At 47.2% G+C, this 23,543-nt stretch overlaps 1 protein-coding gene across 8 annotated transcripts in view; it reads right to left on the reverse strand.

The window, feature by feature from the left end:
* NAV2 (neuron navigator 2) overlaps positions 1–23,543 on the reverse strand; it is a 770,197-nt gene that overhangs the window by 141,606 nt on the left and 605,048 nt on the right. For all 8 annotated transcript variants that reach the window (XM_081241078.1, XM_081241077.1, XM_081241076.1 and 5 more), the window contains 2 exons: positions 19,278–19,386; positions 16,635–17,024 (listed from right to left, as the gene is read on the reverse strand). In XM_081241078.1, coding sequence (XP_081097204.1) covers positions 16,635–17,024; positions 19,278–19,386 — 499 coding nt within the window. The remainder of the gene's footprint in view (positions 1–16,634; positions 17,025–19,277; positions 19,387–23,543) is intronic.

Consider the following 23,543-nt stretch of genomic DNA (forward strand, 5'->3'; position numbering starts at 1 on the left):
CCCTTTGACTAGGTCTGATTTTTAGCCTGTTTTCCATTACACTGATTAACAGTAACCTTGGTGTTTAGGAAATGAAAAATGAAAGTCTAACTGCCACCCACAATTTGAGTTTGGTCCTCTGGGACCTACTGCTTTTCTAAGTATTATCCATGCCAAGCAGATCTAGTTTCTACAGATCTTTCTATTACATTTTGAACCCTTTTTCCTTCCTCGTCACACTTCCCTAAACAAACCTTTGCCTAATTCTGAACCTCTTCAAACCTGGCACCAAGGACAGAACAGACATTGTCTAACCAGCAGATACTCTTTCACCTCCCACATTATTATCCTCCTCATCATTACAGGGCTCTCTAAAACCAAGAAACACCTTTGGGTCTCAGAACCTACAACCCAGCAGGTGGCAGCACCGAACGGGAAGATGCTTGGATCTCAACTGCTGAGTCCTCAGGCTTCCTGAAACCGGCTGCACCCCTTAGTAGCTGGATGACCTTGGACCAGTGGCCTCTTTTATCCCGTTTCCACATCTATAAAATGGGGATAATAACAGTGTTATAGGCCTCCTAGGATTTCCCTAAGAATTCAATGATACAATACTTGAAAAGTGCCTGCCACGTTCAAAGTACTCCACGATCACTGGCTACCGTTATTACCGGCAACAGCAGTAGCAGCAGCGGCAGTGGTGCCACTATTCTAATTACCTCTTTCCCTCTCCCTTCATTCCAAACACATCACTAAAACCATACAGCAGGTCTGGTAGAAGATGTTAGACATGCAGGCGTAAAAAGACACAATCCCTCTGCTCAAGGATGTCCTAGTCTAGGGGATAGACAGTTATACAAACAGACAAAGCAAAAGGAAATGAGATGAGCCATCTGGGAGGTATTACCAGGTGTTTGGGACACAGAGGAGGAAGGCGACGTCTGCTGGCATTGCCAGGGAAGGCTTCCCAGCTTCAGCCGATTCTTAAAGGACTGTGGCAGGTGGATGGGAATGGAGGGGGGAGGGATTTAGGGACAGAGAGAGCGGCCACGTGCAAAAGGCACAGAGGTCTAAGAGTGTGGTATGTACATCAAGGAAAATGTCAGTGGTCCAGAGTGGCGGGACCAGGGTGCGTGGGGGAGGGCTGGGCAGTGAGGGGATGGTGGAGATGACAAGAAACGAGGCTGGGCAAGCAGGTCACTCATTAGCTCCCCAATGAAAAGCAGGGCCTCTTCTGTGCCATGCACTGTGGGGCACAGGAGATTCATGGTCAGTAAGGAAGACGAGCTGTGTCTCCATGAAACTTACTCTCCAATGTGGGACCACGGAGGGCCTTGTGTGTCATCATGCTGGACAATGCAGGGGGTAGGATGCGGCAGACTGTAACTTTCCGAAGATGACTCAGCAACGTCTCCATCCCACGTGGTCTTCTTCAAGGTGACCTGCCCACTGAGAGGTGGGATCTATGCTCCCTCTTTGAATCTGCTTTGGCCAATTTGGTCCAGGGAAAGTGACACTCTGTGACTTCCAAGGTAGATGAGAAAAGGAAAACTTTGCTTTGCTCACTGTATCCCTTGCCCTTGGGGCTCTGAGACCTCCATGTTGTGAGGAAGCCAAGCCACATGGAGAGGTATGGGCATCCTAACCTTCAAGTCATCCCAGGCCAAGTGTTAGACGTGTGAGTGAACAAGCTGTGGAGTGATGTGTACCCCTGCTATCAAACCAGCTCCAGCCCTGGGGGCCTCCTTGCTGAGGCTCCAGACTTGGTAGAGCAGAGACAGCCATCTCCACTGTACCTTGTCCCAATTCCTGAGGCAGAGACCTGTGAGCAACACCAAATGCTGGTTTCAAGCAGCCAGATTTTCAAGTCTTTTGTTATACAGCCACAGAAACTCAAACACAGAGTTTACCCAGCAGGCAAGGTGGAGCCACTGAGGAATTATAAGCAAGTGATAATGTAATCAGATGTATACTCTAGAAAGAGTTTTCTCACCCAAGTGGAGGATAGATTTGTTGGATGGATGAGATCAGAGGCAAAGAAAGCAAGCAAGGGACGAATGCAAATCATCTGGAGGAGAAACATGAGCAGTAACACTAGAGGGAACCATGGCAGGAGAAAGTGAAGAGACGGAATCCATCAACCTTGGCAACTGGCCTTCCAGGAACAAGGGCACAGAAGAGTCTGAGATTCTTTCTGGGCTGTGGATGAGAAATGGATGTGGAAATACAGGAGAAGAAATAGATTTGAAGGCGAGAAGAGAAGTTAGATTTTTAACATGTTTACACAACTTACAGGGTTTTCAGTAAAAACCCAACACAGTGGTTGCACTTCTGCTTTGCAGTCAGGTATCTGCATTTGAGTCCCGGCTCCCTAACTCACGAGGCTCTGCGACCTTGGGCAAGATACTGATGCCCTCCAAGCCCCCGCATCCTTGTCAGGAGAATGAGCAGACGACCACACAGATTACAGCAAGGCTGACAAGAAATAAGGTATATAAAGTGCTGCACACAGTGCCAGGCATTTAATATTGCTCAGTAAACAATAATGGGTAGTTGTTAGTATTACCACCATGATCCTTATTATTAACTGTTATGCATACTTGGTCAGAGGCTGGCAGGTTCTTTGTATGCAGGAGGCCTGGCTGCAGGGCATTGAATGAAAGCTGTTCCCAGGAAACCTTGCACACACCTCTGGAGCATGGTTTATTCAAGCATAAAGTCTGTGTCCACATCTAAAATAGCTACGCCAGCCTGCAAAGGCGGAAGGGAAACCAGTCTGTTAGCTGTCCTCAATTTCTGTCTCTCTCCCTCTCTCCCAACTTAATGGGTGAGTGGTTTTAATTAACAACTCCCCCAGCATAAGGCAAAAGTCACTCGCTTAATAAAGCTCTAACTTGCCGAGCGTGGTTCTGGGGTCTCCAGGTGGCGCTGAGCTTGTAATTGTGTGTTTTGTTTGGGTTTGCAGTGGGTGGGAGGCGACACGACTAGAATTTCCTTGGAGAAATTCAGTATCACATCCACAAAGGCTGGAAACCGCCGGTGATGGAAATGTCCACTTTCATGAGACTTTACAACAAGAAGCTAGGCTGCGGTGAGGTGCTTCAAGAAATCACCTTGCAAGAGGGGCTCCAGCTCTGAACCTTCCTGACTCTGACCATCTCATTGGTTTTTGTTTCCAAGACACACAGAATCAGTTTTGCCTCGGCTCACTTCTTGTGCACCAGCACGTGGAGAATGTTGATACAAGTGTTTCTAAAGCTACAGCCAAGACCTGTGATATTTAATTGAAATGAAACGTGAAATAATGCTTTTGAGGCAAATAAAAGTATCTGCTTTTGCCCCCTCCCCAGCCAGCCTCCTTGGTCCTCACACAAGCATTGGCCAAGTATTTCTCAAAGTTCCTATGCAACTCAGCCCTCCAAGCATTACCCTTCGAACACCGCCCTCCATCTCTCTTTATAGTCTTAATGCTCCCTAATATGGCATAGGGGAGCCCCAGGGTTTCCAATATCCACAGATGCCCACTCCTCCCTTTTGGTCGTGCCTTCCATATAATCAGAGCTACAGGGAGAAGCCATACTACAGAGTTCTTGGAGCACAGGCTCTGATTCCAGCCCAGTTAAACACTTGGTTCCAGCTGTTACTGTAAGAGGGAAGAACAAATCAGACTCCATATTGGATCTGTTTCTTTTGTGTTCTACTGTTTTTGCTACAAGTTAAGAATGTTGACAATTGCCTGAAGTATACAGGAGAGTTCTCAAGGCTCTGACCTTTAAAGGTATAACACTTTTCCATTCAGATAGAGATAAAAAGTTGCAGAACAGACCATAACATTTGTCTTATTGGAGGTTTACAGGAACATCGTGATCTGACCTACATGGGCAGCTGCAAGAACAAAGGATTCTGACACCAAGAAGTTTGTAAGGACCAACCACACTCCCTCCCTTTTAGTATAAACGAAGTCTGAATTCTAATTTGGGTGCGATGGTTCTTTGGGACACTAGTCCGCCGTCTTTTCCATCTGCTGGCTTTCCAAACAGAGTCACTATTCCTTGCCCCAACAACTTGTCTCTCAATTTATTGGCCTGTCATGTCATGAGCAGTACAAGCCTGGACTCGGTAACATTACCACCTGTGTGACCCATTCAAGTAACTTAACCTCTCTGAGCTTGGTCTCCTCAATCATAAAAAAAGGATGAAAAACAGCCTTTATCTCAAAGAACTGATGTAAACACTAAGTGAGACAATGCATGTCATGAGCTCAACAGAGTGCCCAGCACATGACAGAGACCCCAAAGCAACTTAGCTGTTGTGAATTACAGCACCGCAACTGCAGGACAGGCAAAAAGACACGTGCTAGCAGGCACCGTTGGTCGACTTCTCTGTGGTCTTTTCCCATCTCAGCAGAGCCAAGACCACATTTATTCTGTCCCATGTTTCTAACAACTTGAGCTGACTTCACCCTTTAAACTTCACTGCTCAAGTATGTGAGATTTCTCATTTCAAAACAGATGACCAGGTGATTACAAGCACAAAGCTCTGGGAACTGAGACATGGACTCCGACGATGCAGCAGAGAGAACCATAGACCCCCATCTCCCTCTTGTCCCAAGATCAAGAGGTGCATGTGGGCTTGATTTATAGCTGGAAGATCCTGGAGACAGTCTTGGGCCTCTCCTTAGACTCTGACTCTTATTTCACTTTGGGGTCTCAAAAATCATCAGCACTCCAGAGGTATCCATGTCAGGGTATCTGTTTAACTCTGTAGTTATTTCAAGATTAAGAGGAAAGGTTAAAACCTCCATTTCTCAGGAGATTTCTTATTAGGACCTGGGGATTCTGGAAGGGATGTGATGATTTTCCAAGGCATGCACAGACTCATGATCTGTTGTCGTATCAGGGGCGGTTGCACTAGCCTTGAGCCCTCACAGATGTTTCTACAAGCTGTGTTGTTCTTTGTCTCTAGACCACAGGTAAGCTGCCTCCTGGCCCAGATGACTCATTTCTACTGATCATACAACAAGGTCTGCTGGCAGACTAATGGTTAATTTTTTTTTTTTTTTTTGCGGTACACGGGCCTCTCACTGTTGTGGCCTCTCCTGTTGCGGAGCACAGGCTCCAGACGTGCAGGCTCAGCGGCCGTGGCTCACTAGCCTAGCTGCTCCGCGGCATGTGGGATCTTCCCAGTCTGGGGCACGAACCCGTGTGCCCTGCATCGGCAGGCGGACTCTCAACCACTGCGCAACCAGGGAAGCCCCCTAATGGTTAATTTTATGTGTCAACTTGGCTAGGCTGTGAGACCTAGACACTTGGGCAAACATTAGCCTAGATACTGCTGTGAAGGTACTTTTTAGAGGTGATTGTCATTTAAATCAGTAAACTTTTGAGTAAAGCAGATTACTCTCCAGAATATGGGTGGGCCGCATCTAATCAGTTGAAGGCCAAAAGAGAAAAAAGACAGATGTTCCCAGGGAAGAGGAAATTCTGCCTCCAGGCTGTGTTTGGACTTGAGATGCAACATGAAATTTTCCTCTGGAGAACCCTAATACACAGATGGACTCTGACCCAGTTAGCAGATATCTAGCTATTGTGCTCAAGAATAAGAAACAGCATTACATCATCATAATAATGTTCTAAGTAGGATAAAAGAGTAGGAAGGCAAATAGATGCATAATTCCAAAAAGCCCAAAAGGAACAACCATTCTGTATGTGCCAAACACTTTAGAAACACTATCTCCTTTCTTTCTCACTAAACACCTAAGAGGCAGGCTACCACTGAACAGGTGGGAAACAAGCTCAGAAAAGGAAGCAAATTTGCCAAAGTCACACAGCTGGCAAGCAAGGAATATGAAGTCAGGTCTTCTCACCACGAGTCTAAAGTTTCCTCCATCATACCACGTCTCCAGAGCAGCATAACGAGAGGATCATGAGTTGCCAAAAAAACTTAAATTTCTTATCTTGATCTGAGTACAGGCACATATGGTTTATTACTTTTATTATTATTATTATTATTTTGAGTCTTTCAACGTGGGCTTACTGTCTCAGGGCCAAAATACTCCCAACCTCATCCAAATGTTTCTTTTCATCTTCACCCCAACTCGAACTTGGTATCCTCCAACCTCGCTGTCATAAATCTGTTGAGCCACTCTGTAGCTGCTGGCCCTTGAAAAAGAGCTGGAAAGGGTGTTTTCAGTGACCTATATGCTTAAGATAAAGATAAATATGACTGGGTTTTCTAGTTGAGAGCTATGCAAAGGCTTAATAGGAAAAATAGAGGACCTTCAGGTCTACCTGTGACATAGTTCTCTCCATTCAAGGTACATTTGCAAAGCACTGAGTAGTGAAAAAGGAGCCCGCAGACTCTATGAGAGAGGGTGTCCGGAGGGAAGCAGAAAACACCCAGCTAGAGCAAAGCAACAAAGGCACCAAGATCACACTGAAATTCCTGCACACAAAGGGAAAGACATAGCAGAACAGCAGCCATCTTTTTTCTCTCCTCCATGGGCTTAGAAAACAATGAAGTAAACAATTACCCTCTTGGGTCTTCATTTTTCTTATCAGTAAAATGAAAATATCCTATAAAGTTTAAGGGCTATGTAAGGTACCTGGCACACAGAAGGTGTGTGATACATGTTAGCCCCTATTCCCCGTCATCCATCGAGAGCTACAGAGTTGGAATATGTCCTTCCTGGATATGTAAGCACCCTTTGGTAAATGTGAGCTCACGGTCCCTCCTGATGAGGACCTATAATGATCAAAAGTGAGATCCCAAAAGAAGGGGTACCACATGGTCAGCCTGAGAACAAATCTTGTCAGTCAGATACGCCAGAGCAAAGCCTGGGATGGAGAAGACACTTGTTAAATATTTGTTGATTTTCAGTAATTAAAATGCAGAGTCTCTCTGCAGTGTGGATTAATGGACCCAAGGCAGAATTTCCCTTGGTTGAACACCTGGGGCTGATCTGAGGAAGGCCAAAGCGGCTGTGTGTTCTGTTGATGATGCTTACCAATGAAGGGCCCTGTGAAGGCAGGAAGTCTGTTCCAACAAGACAGCAGATGGTCCAGATGGTGCGAAGCAGAGGAAGGAGAGCCTTGCTAAACGTGATTCATTGTGGCAGGTTTCTCTACCCCAGCGCAGTGGATGCAGGCTGCAGCGTTTAGGGGGACTCTTATTTCCCACATGAATGTCAGTTACAGCCTCATTTCAAAGCCCACTCACTATAAGGAGATGTCTCACTAGGGTTTGGGAACGAGCAAGGGTAGAAGGGAATGACATATAGTGAGAACTTTTACCCGGCACCAGGCTCTGAACTAGGCATTATATGTACATCATATCCCATTTAATCCTGGCAGCAGCAGCATTATTATGAGGAGGGTTTGGAAGGGTCCATCCAGCAGCACTGTGCATGTCACCTCATTCAATCAGTCACTGCAACTCCAGGCTTTAATATTCTCATTTGCAGATGAGGGAAGCCTGCTTCCCAGAAGAAGAAAGTGAGAAAAGAAAAGGCTCCCTCAGGGGTCTGCGTTATGGTCAGACCGACACCCCCAGCCCACATTTTGCCTCTCAATGGGAACGTTTATCACCACCTGCCTTGCGTTAGAATTAGGTGTTGAGCACAGGGCAGCCTCCCCTACTGGGCCCGGTGCTTCTCCAGGGCAAGAATCGGGAGGCTGTGGGACTGGGGTTTTCCTAAAGCCCTGGGGATTACACTCCAGAGGCTGCCACGTACTCTGCTGGAACAGTCAGCCAGCCCTGGTCCGGGGGTGGCCCGGAGGCCTGAGACAATCTAAGGGCAGTGGGTGGTGCCAAGAGGGTGCTGAGGACAGACGTTAACTATTCCCAGCCAGTATCGGCACAGGCCGGAGCCTGGGAGTCGGCCTTGACTCTCCGGTGCCTCCATGCCCCTTGTCCAACGGGCCTCAGGTCAGGCCGAGTGTAATGTAAAGAGTCTCTCTAACACCGTGTGCCCGTTCCCAGGGCCTCGGCTTCACCCGGAGCTGTGTCACCCCTCCCTGAACTCTGAGAGCTTCTGACCTGAGCTCCCCCCGTCCCGTCTTGAATCTCCATCCAAGCCAGCCCAGGCACCATTCTTATAAAACTATACGCCGCACACCCGTATGTCTTCATGCCCTTGCTCTTGACCTCGGCCTCTTGTTTACCCTTCAAGGCCCAGCTCACAGGTCCTGAAGATGCTGTAGCTGCTGCCGGTGGTGGATACTGTGGTAGTGCTGAGGGCTCTGTCCATGCAGCCAGGCTCTGGGCCAAGTTCACAGGCGGGAGCTCACAGAAGCCACACAGCAGCTCTGAGATGGGCACAGGGAACGTGCTCCAGGACACACAGCCCAGAGCAGGGCAGCCAGATTGGACTTCCCATGCCCCCACCTCACAGTAGGCCCTTTATCCCCCCCTCATTGTCCCCACAGAAGGCACTGCTTCCTACCGTCTCTGGAGCTCCCTGCTCTTACGCTGACCTATTGCCTCCCCGTTCTGTGAGCGTCCTTGTGCTGTCAGGACCTCGGGCTCTTGGGGCCTGTTAATTTCCTTTGGTCTTACTGTCTTGAGCACAGTCTCCAGTACACAACAAACTCAGTAAACACTTTTTTTTTTTTTTTTTTTTTTTTGCTGTGCGTGGGCCTCTCACTGCTGTGGCCTCTCCCGTTGCGGAGCACAGGCTCCGGACGCGCAGGCTCAGCGGCCATGGCTCACAGGCCCAGCCGCTCCGCGGCATGTGGGATCTTCCCGGACTGGGGTACGAACCCATGTCCCCTGCATCAGCAGGCGGACTCTCAACCACTGCGCCACCAGGGAAACCCAACACTTTTTAAATGGAATTTTACTGCCTTTTGCCTGGAGCCTCCCGAGAAGGCAGGCCAAAGGCAGGGTTTCCAGTCTCCCACTCCAGGAGAGCCTGTGTGTTGGAGGATGTCACCGAGGATGGGCGAGCAGGCAGTGAGCAGCCCCTTCAGGGCCACTTCAGAAGGGCCTGAGGTATGGTCTTCTTCTCCCAAAGCACTCACTTTAGTTCCCTTCTGCCCTCTTTCCCTGAAGGTGCTGTGGGTGGGGTGGAGTTGGAAGAGATTCAAATCTTGAAGCAAGCTCGGAAAACTCCCAAGAAGTCAGGGCCTAAGCCCCGTTTCCTGAGAAGACAAGACGCCCCCTTTTTTTCTCTCTTCCCCACAAATCACTAAGCCAACATCTGCTATTACGAGTAACAGTCTGGGCTGCCCATGTCAAAGCTGGACCACACTTCGTTTCTCCGTGGGGCTGTTCTCCAGGAAACCTTTTCGGAATCCTGCTCTCTGCCTGCTCAGGCTAACTCACCAACAGTGAGTGGCGCGAGCAGGCTGGGGAAGGCTGGAGGGTTTCTCTGCTTTCAGCATGCCGTTAGCTCAACTGTTCTTTCTCCTCTGATAAAACCGCCTGCCCAGCTGCCGATAAGGGCTGAGCGATTTCCCACACTCAGTAAATCAAGGGAGTCTGCGATGCGGGGAAGAAGATGGGAAGAAGACATGTACAAGTGATGTTGTCCCAGCCACTGGGGACAACTGATACTGGTAACCAGAGCCATCAATCAGCCGGACCGCCCGTGTCAGATGACATCACAGCCGTGTGGGGGGAAGCTGGCACTTGTTCAGCGACGCTTGGGGAAATGGATCCTGCCCCCTGCCCGACCCCCTGTGCTCGCTCACTCCACCCAGAGAGCTGCTGAGGGAAACGGAGGTCATGGGGTTTGCCTGTGATATTTAACACCAAGGAAAATAAGAGACAGGGTGAAGTATTTCTAGTTTCTGTGAATTCATACCCCGTTAAGATATGTATGAATCACCAGGGGAAGCGAGGAAACACCAAGGGAAGCAGAGAGGAATGGAAAGGCTGATAAACTGGAACCTGGTCCAGCCCCACCACAAAACTACTGGGTTACCCTGGACCTGTGGCTTCATGCTGGAGCACCACTGTATTTTTTGAAGTGTGTGTGTGCGTGTGTGTGTGTGTGTGTGTGTGTGTGTGTGTGTATAAGAGGCATGCAGTGCATTAGGGGCAAGTGGTTTGCCCAAGGCCCTAAAGATCTGTCTGCCTAGAGAGCTGAGTCTCTACCTTTCCATGATGGTTCCACCTTCCAAACATCACTGAGACCTGCCCAGTGGCTGACGGGAAACCGGGAATTCCCAAGCCTTCCAAGAGCCTCACAAGCCAAGATCATTTCAGGGGGATCAACCTGGAGAAACAAGCGCCCATCCTTTTCAAATCCCAGAGGTGCCCGCCACACCCGGCTGGACCCTGCCATAACTCTGTGTCTTTCAGGACAGCCTTGCCTAAAATCATTTATCTTGGCTCCAGGCTGCATTTTGGCCAAAAGGAGTATTTTGGCTTCCTCTCCTATCAGTTTGCCAGGAACAACAGCCTGTCAAGGTTCTTTCAGGTCTGGCCTGGAAAGACCGTGAGAAACATTCACCAGATAAGAAAGAGCCTTTCGTGCTATCACTACCGCCTTGTGGACTCGCGGTGCTGCCTGCGGTGCTCTGCACTGACTTGAGAAACACTTCCCTCATTTGTCCCATGATGGTCACGGGAGGAGAGAAGAGAGAAATAGGGCACCTCTACCTCCACCCACCACTCCCACGGCGTGTGGCCCTGGTCCTCTGTCTCTTTTACGTGCACTGTCAATGTCCAGAGGGAGTCATAGGTCTGGAATAATTGGTGTACAGTACAGGGCCGAGGAGAGGAAGATCACACAGGCGGGGCATCAAGCTCAAGGGGCCTCAGTTTGAGGCACATCTTCATTCAGAGGCACGTGACTGGTCTTGCGTCGCTGAAAGTCAGCTGCAGCATTCAGTCAACGAATATTTATTGGCCACTTACTATGGAACAGGCACTGTGCTAGCCGATGAAGATAGGGGAGCATCTAAGACAGACTGGACTTTGACCTTTAAGAGCTGGTAACAGGTATGGGCTCTCTCCCCTCATAAATAAGGCACTGAAACAATCTATAAAAACACCGTGTATGGACGCTTTGTTTGCTTTTATACACACATATATATTTGTAATAACTCCGATGCAGTGCTATCAGTGTTATTACAAATACATCAAGTACCATGAGAGCCCAGAAGAGAGACTCACCGCCTCTGTTTGGATAGGATCAGGGAAGGCTTACTCAAGGAGGTGACCTGGCAGGCAATGATGGGAAAGGCAACACAGGGTGCTGTACATGCAAATGATACACGGAAGCCTGAAACACTCTGTTATGGTTAAATGTTTGTGCTTCTCTCACCCCTGCCAATTCCTATGGTGAAACCCCCAGCCACCCATGTGATGGTATTAGGAGGTGGGGCCTCTGGGAGGTAACTGGGTTTGATGAGTCACAGGGTGGGGCCCCATAATGGGATTAGTGCCCTTAGAAGAAGAGGAAGACACTCCAGACCTGCTTCTCTCTGCATTGGGAGGACACAGCAAGCCAGCAAGGGGGCTCTCACCAGAACCCAACCATGCTGGTACCTTGATCATGGACTTTCGGCCTCCAAAACCATGAGAAATAAATGTCTGTTGTTTAAGCCACCCAGTCTGCGGTATTTTGTTATCGCAGCCTGAGCTAAGACATGCCATGACATACTTATGGAGCTACAAGTAATTCAGCAGGGATGGGTTCCTCAACTTCTAAGGGATGAAGTCTCCCAGCAGGCACATGTGGTATCTGTTGAATAGTCCCTGACACCTAACAGGAAAGGATTTAGCCATCAAAAAGCCAACTCTGAAGACCAGCTGGCTCACAACCCCACGTTCTCTCTTGAACTAGACTTCTGGTCAGGCCACATTTGAAAGATGATCCAACTGCTACAATCTCCATTCTCTCAGCCTTGAATAACACCAGCCCTGAGTCTTAAACTGATATAAGACTTTGAGTCAGAAGCAATCAAAACCACAGCATCACACCCCATATTTGCCACTAGATGGAGCTAAGCATCACACCAAAAAAAAAGACCAGAGGCTAAATTGATTTTCTCCAAGTGTTCTGTAAATAGAATCACTGACTTTCACAGCTGGTGGCAGCAAGTTATACAAGCCCAGGGTCCTGTGAGGGTTGGCATGAAGGATAGGCCATTCACAAAACAGTTATTAAATTCCTACTTGTGCTAGTCTCAGTTTAGACAAATAATGGGCACTATCTGCCTTCTGGGAGCTCCGTGTTTGGTGGAGGAAAGGCACACACACGCACACGCACACGCACATGCACACATTGTGCATGATGTTTCTTGTGCATCCCAGACTCTGCTGGGTGTTTTTCAAGTTCTGTCTCTAATTCCCAAATGTTAAAAACTTGCTCCAGTTCATCTGGCAGAGCCGAGATTAAATCTCAGATCCGCTTGCCCCTTAAGACCGTAGTCTTTCCTCAGTACCGTCCAGCTCCCTCTCGAACATTTCCCATGCAAAGCGAAAGGTTCACACATAAGGTTGGGCGTGAACCAAGACCACCAGAAACACACCAGACAGAGCTAACTGACTGGGGGTGTCCAGGAAGGCATCACAGAGGAGGTGTTTTTTTTGTTTGCTTGTTTGGTTTTTTTTTTTTTTGAATCAGTCAGATAAGCTTGAGGGGAAAGAAATTCCAGGGAGAAAGAGGCAGGTCCTGTGGCACAAAGCTTTGCAAATGCAGGAAACAGCCTTTGGTAGCAAATGGCATGTAGCCTAGGGCACTGGGGAGCTGGGGTGTGTGAGGAGGGATGTGGACAGGGTGGAGGCAGGAGGGCAGCTGAGGGAAAGACCATAAACAGCCTCCCTTGTTCAGTTAAGAAGTTGAGATCTATTCCCACAGGCAATGGGAAGCCATCAAAGGCTCTCGGAGAAACTTCTAATGTTAAATTTGAACGGTCATTTTTTTTTTCCAGGAAGGGAGGTATATTCATACTTTGGGGCATTATACAACTTAGTGACTCCTTTGAAAAGAAAAAAAAAATCTTTCTGAACATATGGACACTAAGCCTGTCCCTTTAATTTCACTCTATACCATATGGCACGCTGAATTTTTAGATGAGTAGATGGATTGGCTTCACAGATCAAAACTTGGTAAGAGACATCTTCGTCTGTTTCTTTAATTCCTTTTCCACTAACCACAGCCGAAGCCAATTTATCAATCTAATAAAATGAAGTGGTGAGGTCAGACGATTTCTTGCACAGTAAGTAGACATGCCTGGCACATACTAAGTGCAATAGAAGGGTTTAATAAATACACACACACACAGACCAAAGGCGTGTGTCATTAGTTCCTTAGCTAAACTCCAAGGAAATCAAGTAACTTCAGCCCTACCTCAGGGAGAACTGAATGATACACACAGGTGCACGTGCAATCATATCCAAAGGAGACAATGAGCTGGAGACATCAAAAAACAGCTGTTCTACCAAGCTGAGGTCCGGTGTCATTTTAAAAACAAAGGCCATACGTTTTCAGAAACTAGAATTTACTTCCACCTCAGTCTTGCTAACTAAACTTGCTGTAAACTTTTACGAGAACTTTCCTCAAAGAGCCTCAATACTGATTTATATATTACTCATACATCGAGGCTGTTTCCACTAAGCCAAACAAACATCTGGATAAAAACTGTAATCATTTCATTGTTTCCAAGTGCCGGGACCTTTGAGGTTGATAAGACATCTAAACCCTGTCTGAAAACTGTGTGTCTTTATCAGATACTTGCCATTAATTAGATACAACCTCAAAGAGAAATCTAATTGTAGAAGGTTAAAAACCAAATTAACTGTAGTGCTTTGAGGCTTTGGGAAGTTAGATGACGAGCTTAAAGTTACAGAGTTTGAGAGTGGCAGAGCGGGATTCAAGCTTGTCTGGTATCTGTCTGTTTTCTTTCCACTACACCAACTGCCTCAGCAATATGACTTATTGGGCAGATTCTGAAGTAAATGATCAGTCATTCAATATCTACAACCTTGTCATGTTTATAAAAGGGAAAAGAATTGAGTACAAAGGACATTAAATGGCGTGCCCTGAACTCTGCACACACAGGCAAACCTATAACTTGGCCTCAAAGCAGAAACTCGCGTGCATTTCCAGTGTGGAGTCATGCTTAACTAGCACTCTAGAATGTCACAACTAGAAGGAGTGCTCAGTGCCATCTGGGCTGCCTCTCCTCATTTGTGTAGGTAAATTTCTACATTAAAAGGAATTGGTGGGGCTGGGGGGAGTTGGAAACAGACCAGAGTTCTCCAATTTCAGTAACTGGGTGTTTGCTTACATTTCCGCACTTTTATCTACACTTGCTCTAAGCACTATCTCACTTGCTAAAAATGTAAGCTTCCCAAAGCAGGAAGTGAAATGTAAACATCTGTGCCTTTCAGCAGGGGTAAAGGCTTTGGTTTGAATAGCTGAAGAAACTAGGAGTGTCTCACTGTAACATCACTAAGGTTCAGTTTACGGTGCTTCAATGTCTCCACCTTGTGGAAACTGTCAGTAGTACATAAAAATAAATACATCTTCATTTATTAAAAGACTGACCTGACAAGAGAATAAACTTTCTTAAAAAATATGAAAATCTCAAAATAATCCCGAAGTATTTTGGTAGTGTATCACAGTGGGAAGTGATAATGATAACCTTGAGGCCATGCTGAATATCAACGGTCTTCTAAAGAATAATAAAAGGGCTTCCCTGGTGGCGCGGTGGTTGAGAGTGGTTGAGAGTCCGTCTGCCGATGCAGGGGACACGGGTTCGTGCCCTGGTCTGGGAAGATCCCACATGCCGCGGAGCGGCTGGGCCCGTGAGCCATGGTCACTGAGCCTGCGCGTCCGGAGCCTGTGCTCCGCAACGGGAGAGGCCACAACAGTGAGAGGCCCGCGTACCGCAAAAATAAATAAATAAATAAATAAAATAAAGAATAATAAAAGATTAAATTACATGTAACTTTAGTAACAGGTATATGTTACTGTTTTCATGTTCATGTAAAACTAGAGACACAAAATGATGCTCTAAGCTAACTGGATCATTTGATTTATCAGGCCATTAACTTTCCCAGCCATTTGGATAATAGCAGAAACGTGTTACATACACCGTAAGGGTTTGGTGGCTCCTGTCTTTGAAGATTTCACTATGGGGTGGTTCTAAAAGTAACAGGCAAAAAGCCAAAGCAGCTCTATCTCTAAGCTTCTAATTAAATGAAAGAACACTTCTAGTAAGACAGGTAGAACTAAGCAAAAGTAAATCAATTTTGAAATAAACTCAAGGAGCTGTGCTATTTCAACACAGCAATAAAATGCTGGCCAAGACGGGGCAGCACAGTGGTTAAGGAACTAGCCCTGGGCTCTGCTTCTTAACTACTTGGGCAAGTTATTTAACCTTCCTGAGCCTCAGTTTACTCCTCCAGAAGATGGGGATTATGATATCACCTATCTCAAAGGACTGCTGTGAGGATAGAAGAAGATAACATATATATAAAGCACCTAGCACAGTGCTTGGCACATAGTAGGATAATGAGCTATCGTTAAAATTATGAAAACACTGACTCACCCATGGGGTTCTTGATCATTACATTCAGGAAAATGAGTGGCATGATCATCATGCCTAATTTTTATTATCTGTAATTTTATCTATTAGAATGTTAGAGAGGGAGAAGGTCCTGAAGGACTTCTGGGCAAGCCGGGTTAACAGATGAAGAACTCACAGAAAGTGGAGCAAACGGATGCTCGTTCAGCTTCCACAGTGATCTGGAAGTGTGGCAAAAACAAGAAGCCAAGCCTTGGGCCACACATGGTCACGGCCCGGCTCAGACATCATCTCATCACTCGCCTCAACTTCGCATGTTACAGGGAGGCTGGGTCTGCTCCTTCATTCATCAAGCCGCGTGCTCACCAATTCAGCAATGTTTATAAGCTCCTACATGTACAAGGCATTGGGGATTCAGTGGTGAGCAAGCCAGACAAGTCCCTGCATGATGGCGCTTGTTGTTGTAAGCAGGAACGGGCGGGGAAATGATAAAATATAAACCCATCCTCAGGATAATTTTAAACAGAGATAAGCTTCCAAATGAGCATAAGACACGGTGACGGAAACTAGGCCTGGGGCAGGTCACATAAAGGACTTCAAGTTGAAGGGTCAAGGAGGGCCCCTCCAAAGAGATGCCAGCCGAGCAGCCAGAAGGAACCAAGGGAATAGATCTGGGCAATAGAACCAAGGCAGAGAAACAGTGCAAAGGCCCGGAGGCAGGAAAGAGCTTGATGAGACTGAGAGATAGAATTACCAGCTGCAGCAGCAGCAGAAGCAAGGGGGAGTACAGGACAATGAGTTCTAAGAGGCAGGTAAGGGTCAGATCCTGTAGGCCAGGTAGGCCAGGCTCAGGAGTCTGGATTCTATCCTAAGCATAAGGTTTGGTTTAAAGGACTGACACAATATGGTTTGTTGTCAAGTGTCACTCTGGCTGCCGGTGGAGCCTGGCTGGAATTGCCCAGCGAGTTACTGTCAAGCCCGGACTGCGGCCCAAGTCTTGCGTCTCTTGGCCCAGAAGGCTCCCCTCCAGGGCACACAGCCTTCAAAATGAACAGGACGTGAGGAAGGCAGTTTGCTCTCCCCCAGAGAACTTCAATAAGCCCCGCAGAAGAGAAGGCAGGGGCCACGCCTCCCCTGCTCCGTGAAAAGAGAGGCGGCCCAGGTACTCACCCGCTCGTGATGTCGTCCGCCCGCACGTTCTTGCTCAGAACGTCCCCGTCGCTCATGTAGCCGGGGGCGTCCATGCTGATGCTCTCCAAGTCCATCTCATCTCCTGCCTTGTCCGAGACGTCCCCGTGGCAGACGGTGCTGCCCCTGGAGGCCAGCTGCCTCCGCAAGGGGGCAGAGTACATGTAGCGGCCCGACTCGGTGTTGATGAAGCGGCTGGCGTTGGCTCGGGGCGGGTACCCGTTGCCCATCGAGGGGGCGTCTCCCGCCTGCAGCCGAGGGCTGGACTGGCCGAGCCTCCAGGACAGGGGAGTGGGCCTGCCCGTCAAGCTGAGGATACTGCGCCCGCTGATCTCCGTGGTGACATTGGTGTCAAACGTGGTTTCTAATGTGCTAAAAACATAAAACCGGCCTTGGGTTAGACCCCAATATGCCTAGTAGTCTTTGCAGTTTACATTCTCTTTCATTTTTTTTTTAGAATTGTGAAATATTTCCCATATACAAAAGAGGATCAAAAAATAAGGTATTGGGCTTTCCCTGGCGGCGCAGTGGTTAAGAATCCATCTGCCAATGCAGGGAAAAGGTGTTCAAGCCCTGGTCCGGGAAGATCCCACATGCCGCGGAGCAACTAAGCCCATGCGCCACAACTACTGAGCCTGCGCTCTAGAGCCCGCGAGCCACAACTCCTGAAGCCCACGCGCTTAGAGCCCGTGCTCTGCAACAAGAGAAGCCACTGCAATGAGAAGCCTGTGCACCGCAACAAAAAGTAGCCCCCGCTCACTGCAACTAGAGAAGGCCTGGGCACAGCAACAAAGACCCAATGCAGCCAAAAAAGAAAACAAATAAGTTAAAAAAAAAAAGGTACCAACATACCACCCAGTGTAGCTCTGTTGTTAAAAATGAAGATGAAGCTGCACATCTACGTGACATTCTGAAAAGCCCAGCACAGATTTTTCCCCTAAAACATGGTACAAGATACCCCTTAACAATTACTTTAAATAAACAATCTTAACTTCTGGAATCTTCTTTCCAACCCAGGAAAGGAAGTAGAAAACTCTAGACTGATAACAATGGGGCATAAAGGTAGCTGTGTGCCTATTCACCCTAGGATGCTGCATCTCAGCTCACCTTTCCTAAAGGCAGGATGCACCCATCCACTCCCAAGGTCCTAAGATCCCATTTTCACATCCTCAGCTCTCTCCAGACTGAGCAGGTGGGGAGGGCCCTGATTTTCTAACTCTGTAGTATCTATCCCCCCCTGCCCCCGCTACACACACGCACTTTTGCTTCTCCCACCTTTTGTCCAAAATGACAAACTTTGGGGGCAAAAGGCCAGAAAAGAGTGGTAAATGCCTGGGCTTGAGACCCATGAAACTAGCTGAGTCTGAAACTGCCAGGGGATGGAGCTCGTCCCTGGCCCTCCGAAGACTCTTTTGCAGTCGGTCCACTGTCTTTCTGGCCCTTCAGGTCTCGCCACACCATCAAGATGCAGAGACATGCTGGGGTCTCTTTACTAAGCAGAGAGTGAGTCTTTCCTGCAGAAGAAAGCATGGAAGATTTCCCTCCTGTCATGATCACCATCCTAGCCCAAGCCAAGAAATCCACGAAACTGCTGTAACCTACATTAAATCAGTTTCAATGATGATGGTGGAAAGAGGGATGTTTCTTAGCTAATCAAGAGTCGCAGGGTCCAGCACCTGGCTCCATGCCATCACCAGCCACCCCCAGTGGACTCTTCTCTGGGAGAATCAATTTGGTGCCTCATCTGTTTTCGTTTCCCTCTGATCCTGGAAGCAGCCTGCCTGACTTTCCTTATACTGGGAACTCCTAAGGTTTGGGCCCTGGTCTTCTTTAAGAAACCACAGTGCTTAACCCCCATCTGCCGAAGCTGCTGGCTGTGGTGGAGCCCAGCAGTCTCCTTGCCGTATTCATTTATCAAAGAGACTGAAATTGGAGAAGCAGGGGAGACCCCCCAGACCCAGGAGCTCACAGGGGTAACCGGGACTTTACCTTGATCATCAAGGCCAAACACAAACCATAAAAGTTGGTTCTGCCCAAATCACAAAGGATGTCCCAGGGCTGCACCCTTTTCCCCTTCTTGATCAACGATGAAAAGAAACTGATAAATGTTTCCAGTGTAATCCTAGAGTTCATCTAACGAAATCATGGTTTAAACATGATCCTACGTTTTTATAAATATTTCTGTACGTGTTTTATACACGTGCATGACTAACAACGTCACAGAGTGCTTGGGGATCAGAAGACCGGGTAGGAATTCGAGTTATTCGCTTTATCACACAGGTCAAATACAGTTCACCTGCTCGTTTCAACAGCATAATATCATATCGTTTTGGAAAATGCAAGCAAAGGGAAATTTAAATACAGCTGGTCTGCCACATCCTCTGTGGAATGGACTCAGCAACCTTCTGCTTTGGGGAGGAATCTGTCTCCACGGATTTTTGTCCCTGACACTTCCGCATGCCGTATGGCATTCTCGGTGAATTCCAGCACATTTGGCGATCAAGGTTATTTATTCCGTAATTAACCAGATCACTTGGCTAGTGGCGGAAACACACGGTGGCAGAAGCAGCCATGTGAAAACCAAGTTACTAGCTGGTTCAGGAAAGTGATTCACGCTCCAGATACCTGTGTGTAACCTGAGTTCCCCGTAAACTGGACATGGTCTCCTCCAAATTCTGCCGCAGATCAGCGATGTTCTTCACCGTCCGCAGTCGCCGAGCCTCGGGATCTTCCCCTGGAGAGACAAAGGTTAAAGCTATTTTAGTTCTCAGATATATGGGGAGATTCTTAGGAACAGCAACTGTGCCTGTGACCAAAACCACGTTTCCTGCTCAGGGCCTGGTTCACCACGGGTGCTCGAGAAGGATTGGAGAATGAATGCATGAATGAATAAATGCACAGGTGCCCAAAGGAAGGTGCTAAATCTAAAGAGAGAGAGAGCGGTCTTTCTTCTCCCTGCGCGCCAGCTGGTGCTGCAGAGCGGGCAGCATTCGAGAAGATTCAGACTTCTCTCTGGGGGATAAGGGACTTCCATTCCCTGGGCAACATTTCCCACTAAATACCTGGCCCGGAGAGGTCAAGTTGGCACAAACATCCCAGGAGAAACAGGCTACACCCAAGCTAGGAAGCCACGTCCCCTCTCAGAGAAGCCTCGCTTTGGGTTGTCTGGCTATTCTGTTTAGTTTGGGCTGCTTATGGGGGGAGAGGAAAAGCCAAATAACTAAAATAGTGATTAAAGGAATCACATATCATTCCCTCAGAGTAATTTCAGGAGGGCTGAGAAGACCACAATCAAGGGTCTTTAAAAGCTGATGACTATTTCAAGTGCTCAGCAATATTTCTAAAGAAATCTCTATACAGAACATAGTACACATGGGCAGCAGCAAGTGGGATATAGAGCAGACACCAAGAAGAACTTCCAGCAATTGTCATTAATAGTGCAACAGGCATTTCTTATAGACATTTCTATAAGAAATGTCATAGAATTAACTTTCCTTCTGAGACAGATGATCTTAGATTATTCTCAGCATGGTGGTGCCTGGAGGGTGGGGAATGGATTAAATGATTGATTATATAGAGATAATCTGCTATGGCAAACTCTCTACCCTTGAAAATGCCAGTGTTTTGAATTTTCTTCCCACCTCTAACCAAGAGAAATTTGGAAGGCATTTTTCTCTTATCTAAAAAGTGGTCAAACCTGCATTTCCCATCCAATTCTTTAAAATACATACATATATATATATATATATATATATATATGTGTGTGTGTGTGTGTGTGTGTGTGTGTGTGTGTGTTTAAACAAAAGCAGTGATGAATATCTATTTTACCTTCCCCTAATGGCCGTGGAGGAATGTAATTGCATCTATCTCCTGGGCCATCAATTAAATATCTTTTACTGCCAGTTTGACCATATTTTATCTGTGTAAAGGCTGCCAAAAAGGTACTGATCCTTTGGATAGCTCCAGGCCCTGCAGGGAACATTTATTATGAAGCTAAGTCTAGGCACCAGTTTTCAAATTACCTTCATTAATTAACTTAATCACACACAACAGTATAATAACTATATTTATAGGCATACCTTGTTTTATCGTGCTTCGCGGGCATTGAAGGTTTGTGGCAACCCTGCGTCAAGCAAGCCTATCAGTGCCATTTTTCCAACAGCATTTGCTCACTTTGTGTCTCTGTGTCACATTTTGGTAATTCTCCCAATATTTCAAACCCTCCACCAGCAAAAAAATTATGACTCACTGAAGGCTCAGATGATGGTTAGCATTTTTTAGCAATAAAGTATTTTTCAATTAAGGTATGCATATTGTTGTCTTTTTTCTTTTCTCTTTTTAATTAATTTATTTGTGGCTGCGTTGGGTCTTCGTTGCTGCACGCGGGCTTTCTCTAGTTGCGGCGAGCGGGGCTACTCTTTGTTGCCGTGCATGGGCTTCTCAGTGCAGTGGCTTCTCTTGTTATGGAGCACAGGCTCTAGAAGCGTGGGGTTCAGAGTTGTGGCTCACGGGCTCTAGAGCGCAGGCTCAGTAGTTGTGGTGCACGGGCTTAGTTGCTCCACGGCATGTGGGATCTTCCCGGACCAGGGCTCGAACCCATGTCCCCTGCATCGGCAGGCGGATTCTTAACCACTGCGCCACCAGGGAAGTCCTGTACATTGTTTTCTTTAGACATAATGCTACTGCACACTTAACAGGCTACAGTGTAGCGTAAACAGAGCTTTTATATGCACTGGGAAGCCAGAAACTCTGTGTGTCTTGCATTACTGCAATATTTGCTTTACTGCAGTGGTCTGGAACCAAACCTGCAATATCTCCAAGGTATACCTGTATTTATCCATGTCTCTATGAATGACACATTTGCCTGTTAACTCTCCTTTAGAAATTCAAAGATCTTTGATATGGAGTGGTATCTCACCTTTATTTTTGATAACCCCACACAAATCTATAGATGCTCAAGAAATATTTATTGTCCACAAGATGTTTGGTCAACGTAGGGCTGAAGAAAAAGAATAGCTTTTGCATTCCAACAGGTAAAGGTTTACTGCCACTTACTAGCCACTTGACCTCAGGCAAGTCACTTATTCTCTCTAAATGTCATATGTCAAATGGGGATAAAACCCCTTCCCTCAAGGTTAGGAGGATCAGATGAGATGACACATGATATGCCTGGCATAAAATGAGGGCTCGTTGAATCTGAGTGTCCTGTGTCCCTCTGAGGGGTCCCACTAGGAAATATCTGCTCCTCTCAGAGCTCTACATACACAGATTCCAAGAGCAACGTAGAAACACAAACCAGTAATCCACCTGCCTTGCTCAGGTGATCACATTCTGAACTGCCAATTCTACCTGCTTGGAAGATGGCCTTAATGTAAGATCTCCCTACCAACCCATAGCCTGAACAAAATAAACACACAGCTGTGCCCTGGTGGAAATGGCTGGGCCCTTAAAGCCCGTATACAGAGAAGTTAAAAACTGAATGAACTATTCCATGTCTACCTGTGGCTCTCCTGCATCTACCAAGGGCAGTCCTCCCTCAAGCCACTGGTCATGATGAAAAGAACACCATATTCTGACCAAATAGAGCAGAGGTGAGGAGGTCAGGGTGTTACATGAGGAACATGGATGGAACCGGGGATTTTTACTTGGAAGAGGGAGACTAAGGGACATGCTGCTACATGGAAAAGGATGGAAATTGTCTGTGAGGCTGGATTATATCTAGTGATTTAGAAAGGTAAGGATAAAAGACTCTATCACTACTTAACGCCAATAAAATATGGAAGGGCTGCCTCATGAAGGAATAGACTTTCCATCACAAGAAGTATTCCAGGGCTTCCCTGGTGGCGCAGTGGTTGAGCATCCGCCTGCCGATGCAGGGGATACGGGTTCGTGCCCCGGTCTGGGAAGATCCCACATGCTGCGGAGCGGCTGGGCCCGTGAGCCATGGCCGCTGAGCCTGCACGTCCGGAGCCTGCGCTCCGCAGTGGGAGAGACCACAACAGTGAGAGGCCCGCGTACCGCAAAAAAAAAAAAAAAAAAAAAAAAAAAAAGAAGCATTCCAGCAGAGACTGAAACACAATTCATCAGTGAATGATCGAAGGGATTCATGGGCTGGATAATAAGCGGATGTTATTCCTTCTAACGTTACAATCTGAGATGCAGGACTCACGTGTAACGCTATGGAAATGACAGAGCACCATGGGAAAATCCACCTACTTGCATAAGTAAGGGGGAGGAACTTAGCAATGGATCAAAGAGCCTCGTAAATGTCCATTCCTAAATACACCCGCTTGTTGTCATTTCAAGGGATCGGCTGTACATAAGCTGAATTCAACCTCATACGTACAAGCTACTATGTAGTGTCTCCATAAAATTATTAACTGTACAGCCGCATGTGTTACAGCCGCCCATGTGAGTTCCACTACTTGAATGTAAAGACAAGTCACCCTAATTCAGATATTTTCCTTAGCAACTAACATCGTTTGACTTTACACCGAAGGGTGCTTGATCAGGCATGACTGGCTGCACAGTCCTGGTCCCCAAACCAACAGCATCTCAGGCTTTCTGAGCTCTCACTTGGTTTACTGTCCTGATGCACAGGAGACATGGGGAGAAAAAGATAAAGGAGTGAAAAGATCACAGGCTGCGATCTGTCCCTGTGAAATTTAACTGTTACGTGGAATGTTTTCCGGCTGCCGCTTTTGCTTTTCAGATGTGAATTTCACTGAGCCCCAATGTCTGCCACGACTCCACACTCCTCCACGAGTCACACATCTGATCCATGCCTGCCTCTGAATCACCGGCCTGGCTCTTTTGATGCGTGCACATACGAACACAATCTGGAATGTGTGTGGAGACCTGAGTAGTAATTAAACTCCACACCCTTCTCCT

Source organism: Mesoplodon bidens (genome assembly GCF_964165515.1).
Source record: "Mesoplodon bidens genome assembly, chromosome: 7".
Classification (NCBI taxonomy): Eukaryota; Metazoa; Chordata; class Mammalia; order Artiodactyla; family Ziphiidae; genus Mesoplodon; species Mesoplodon bidens.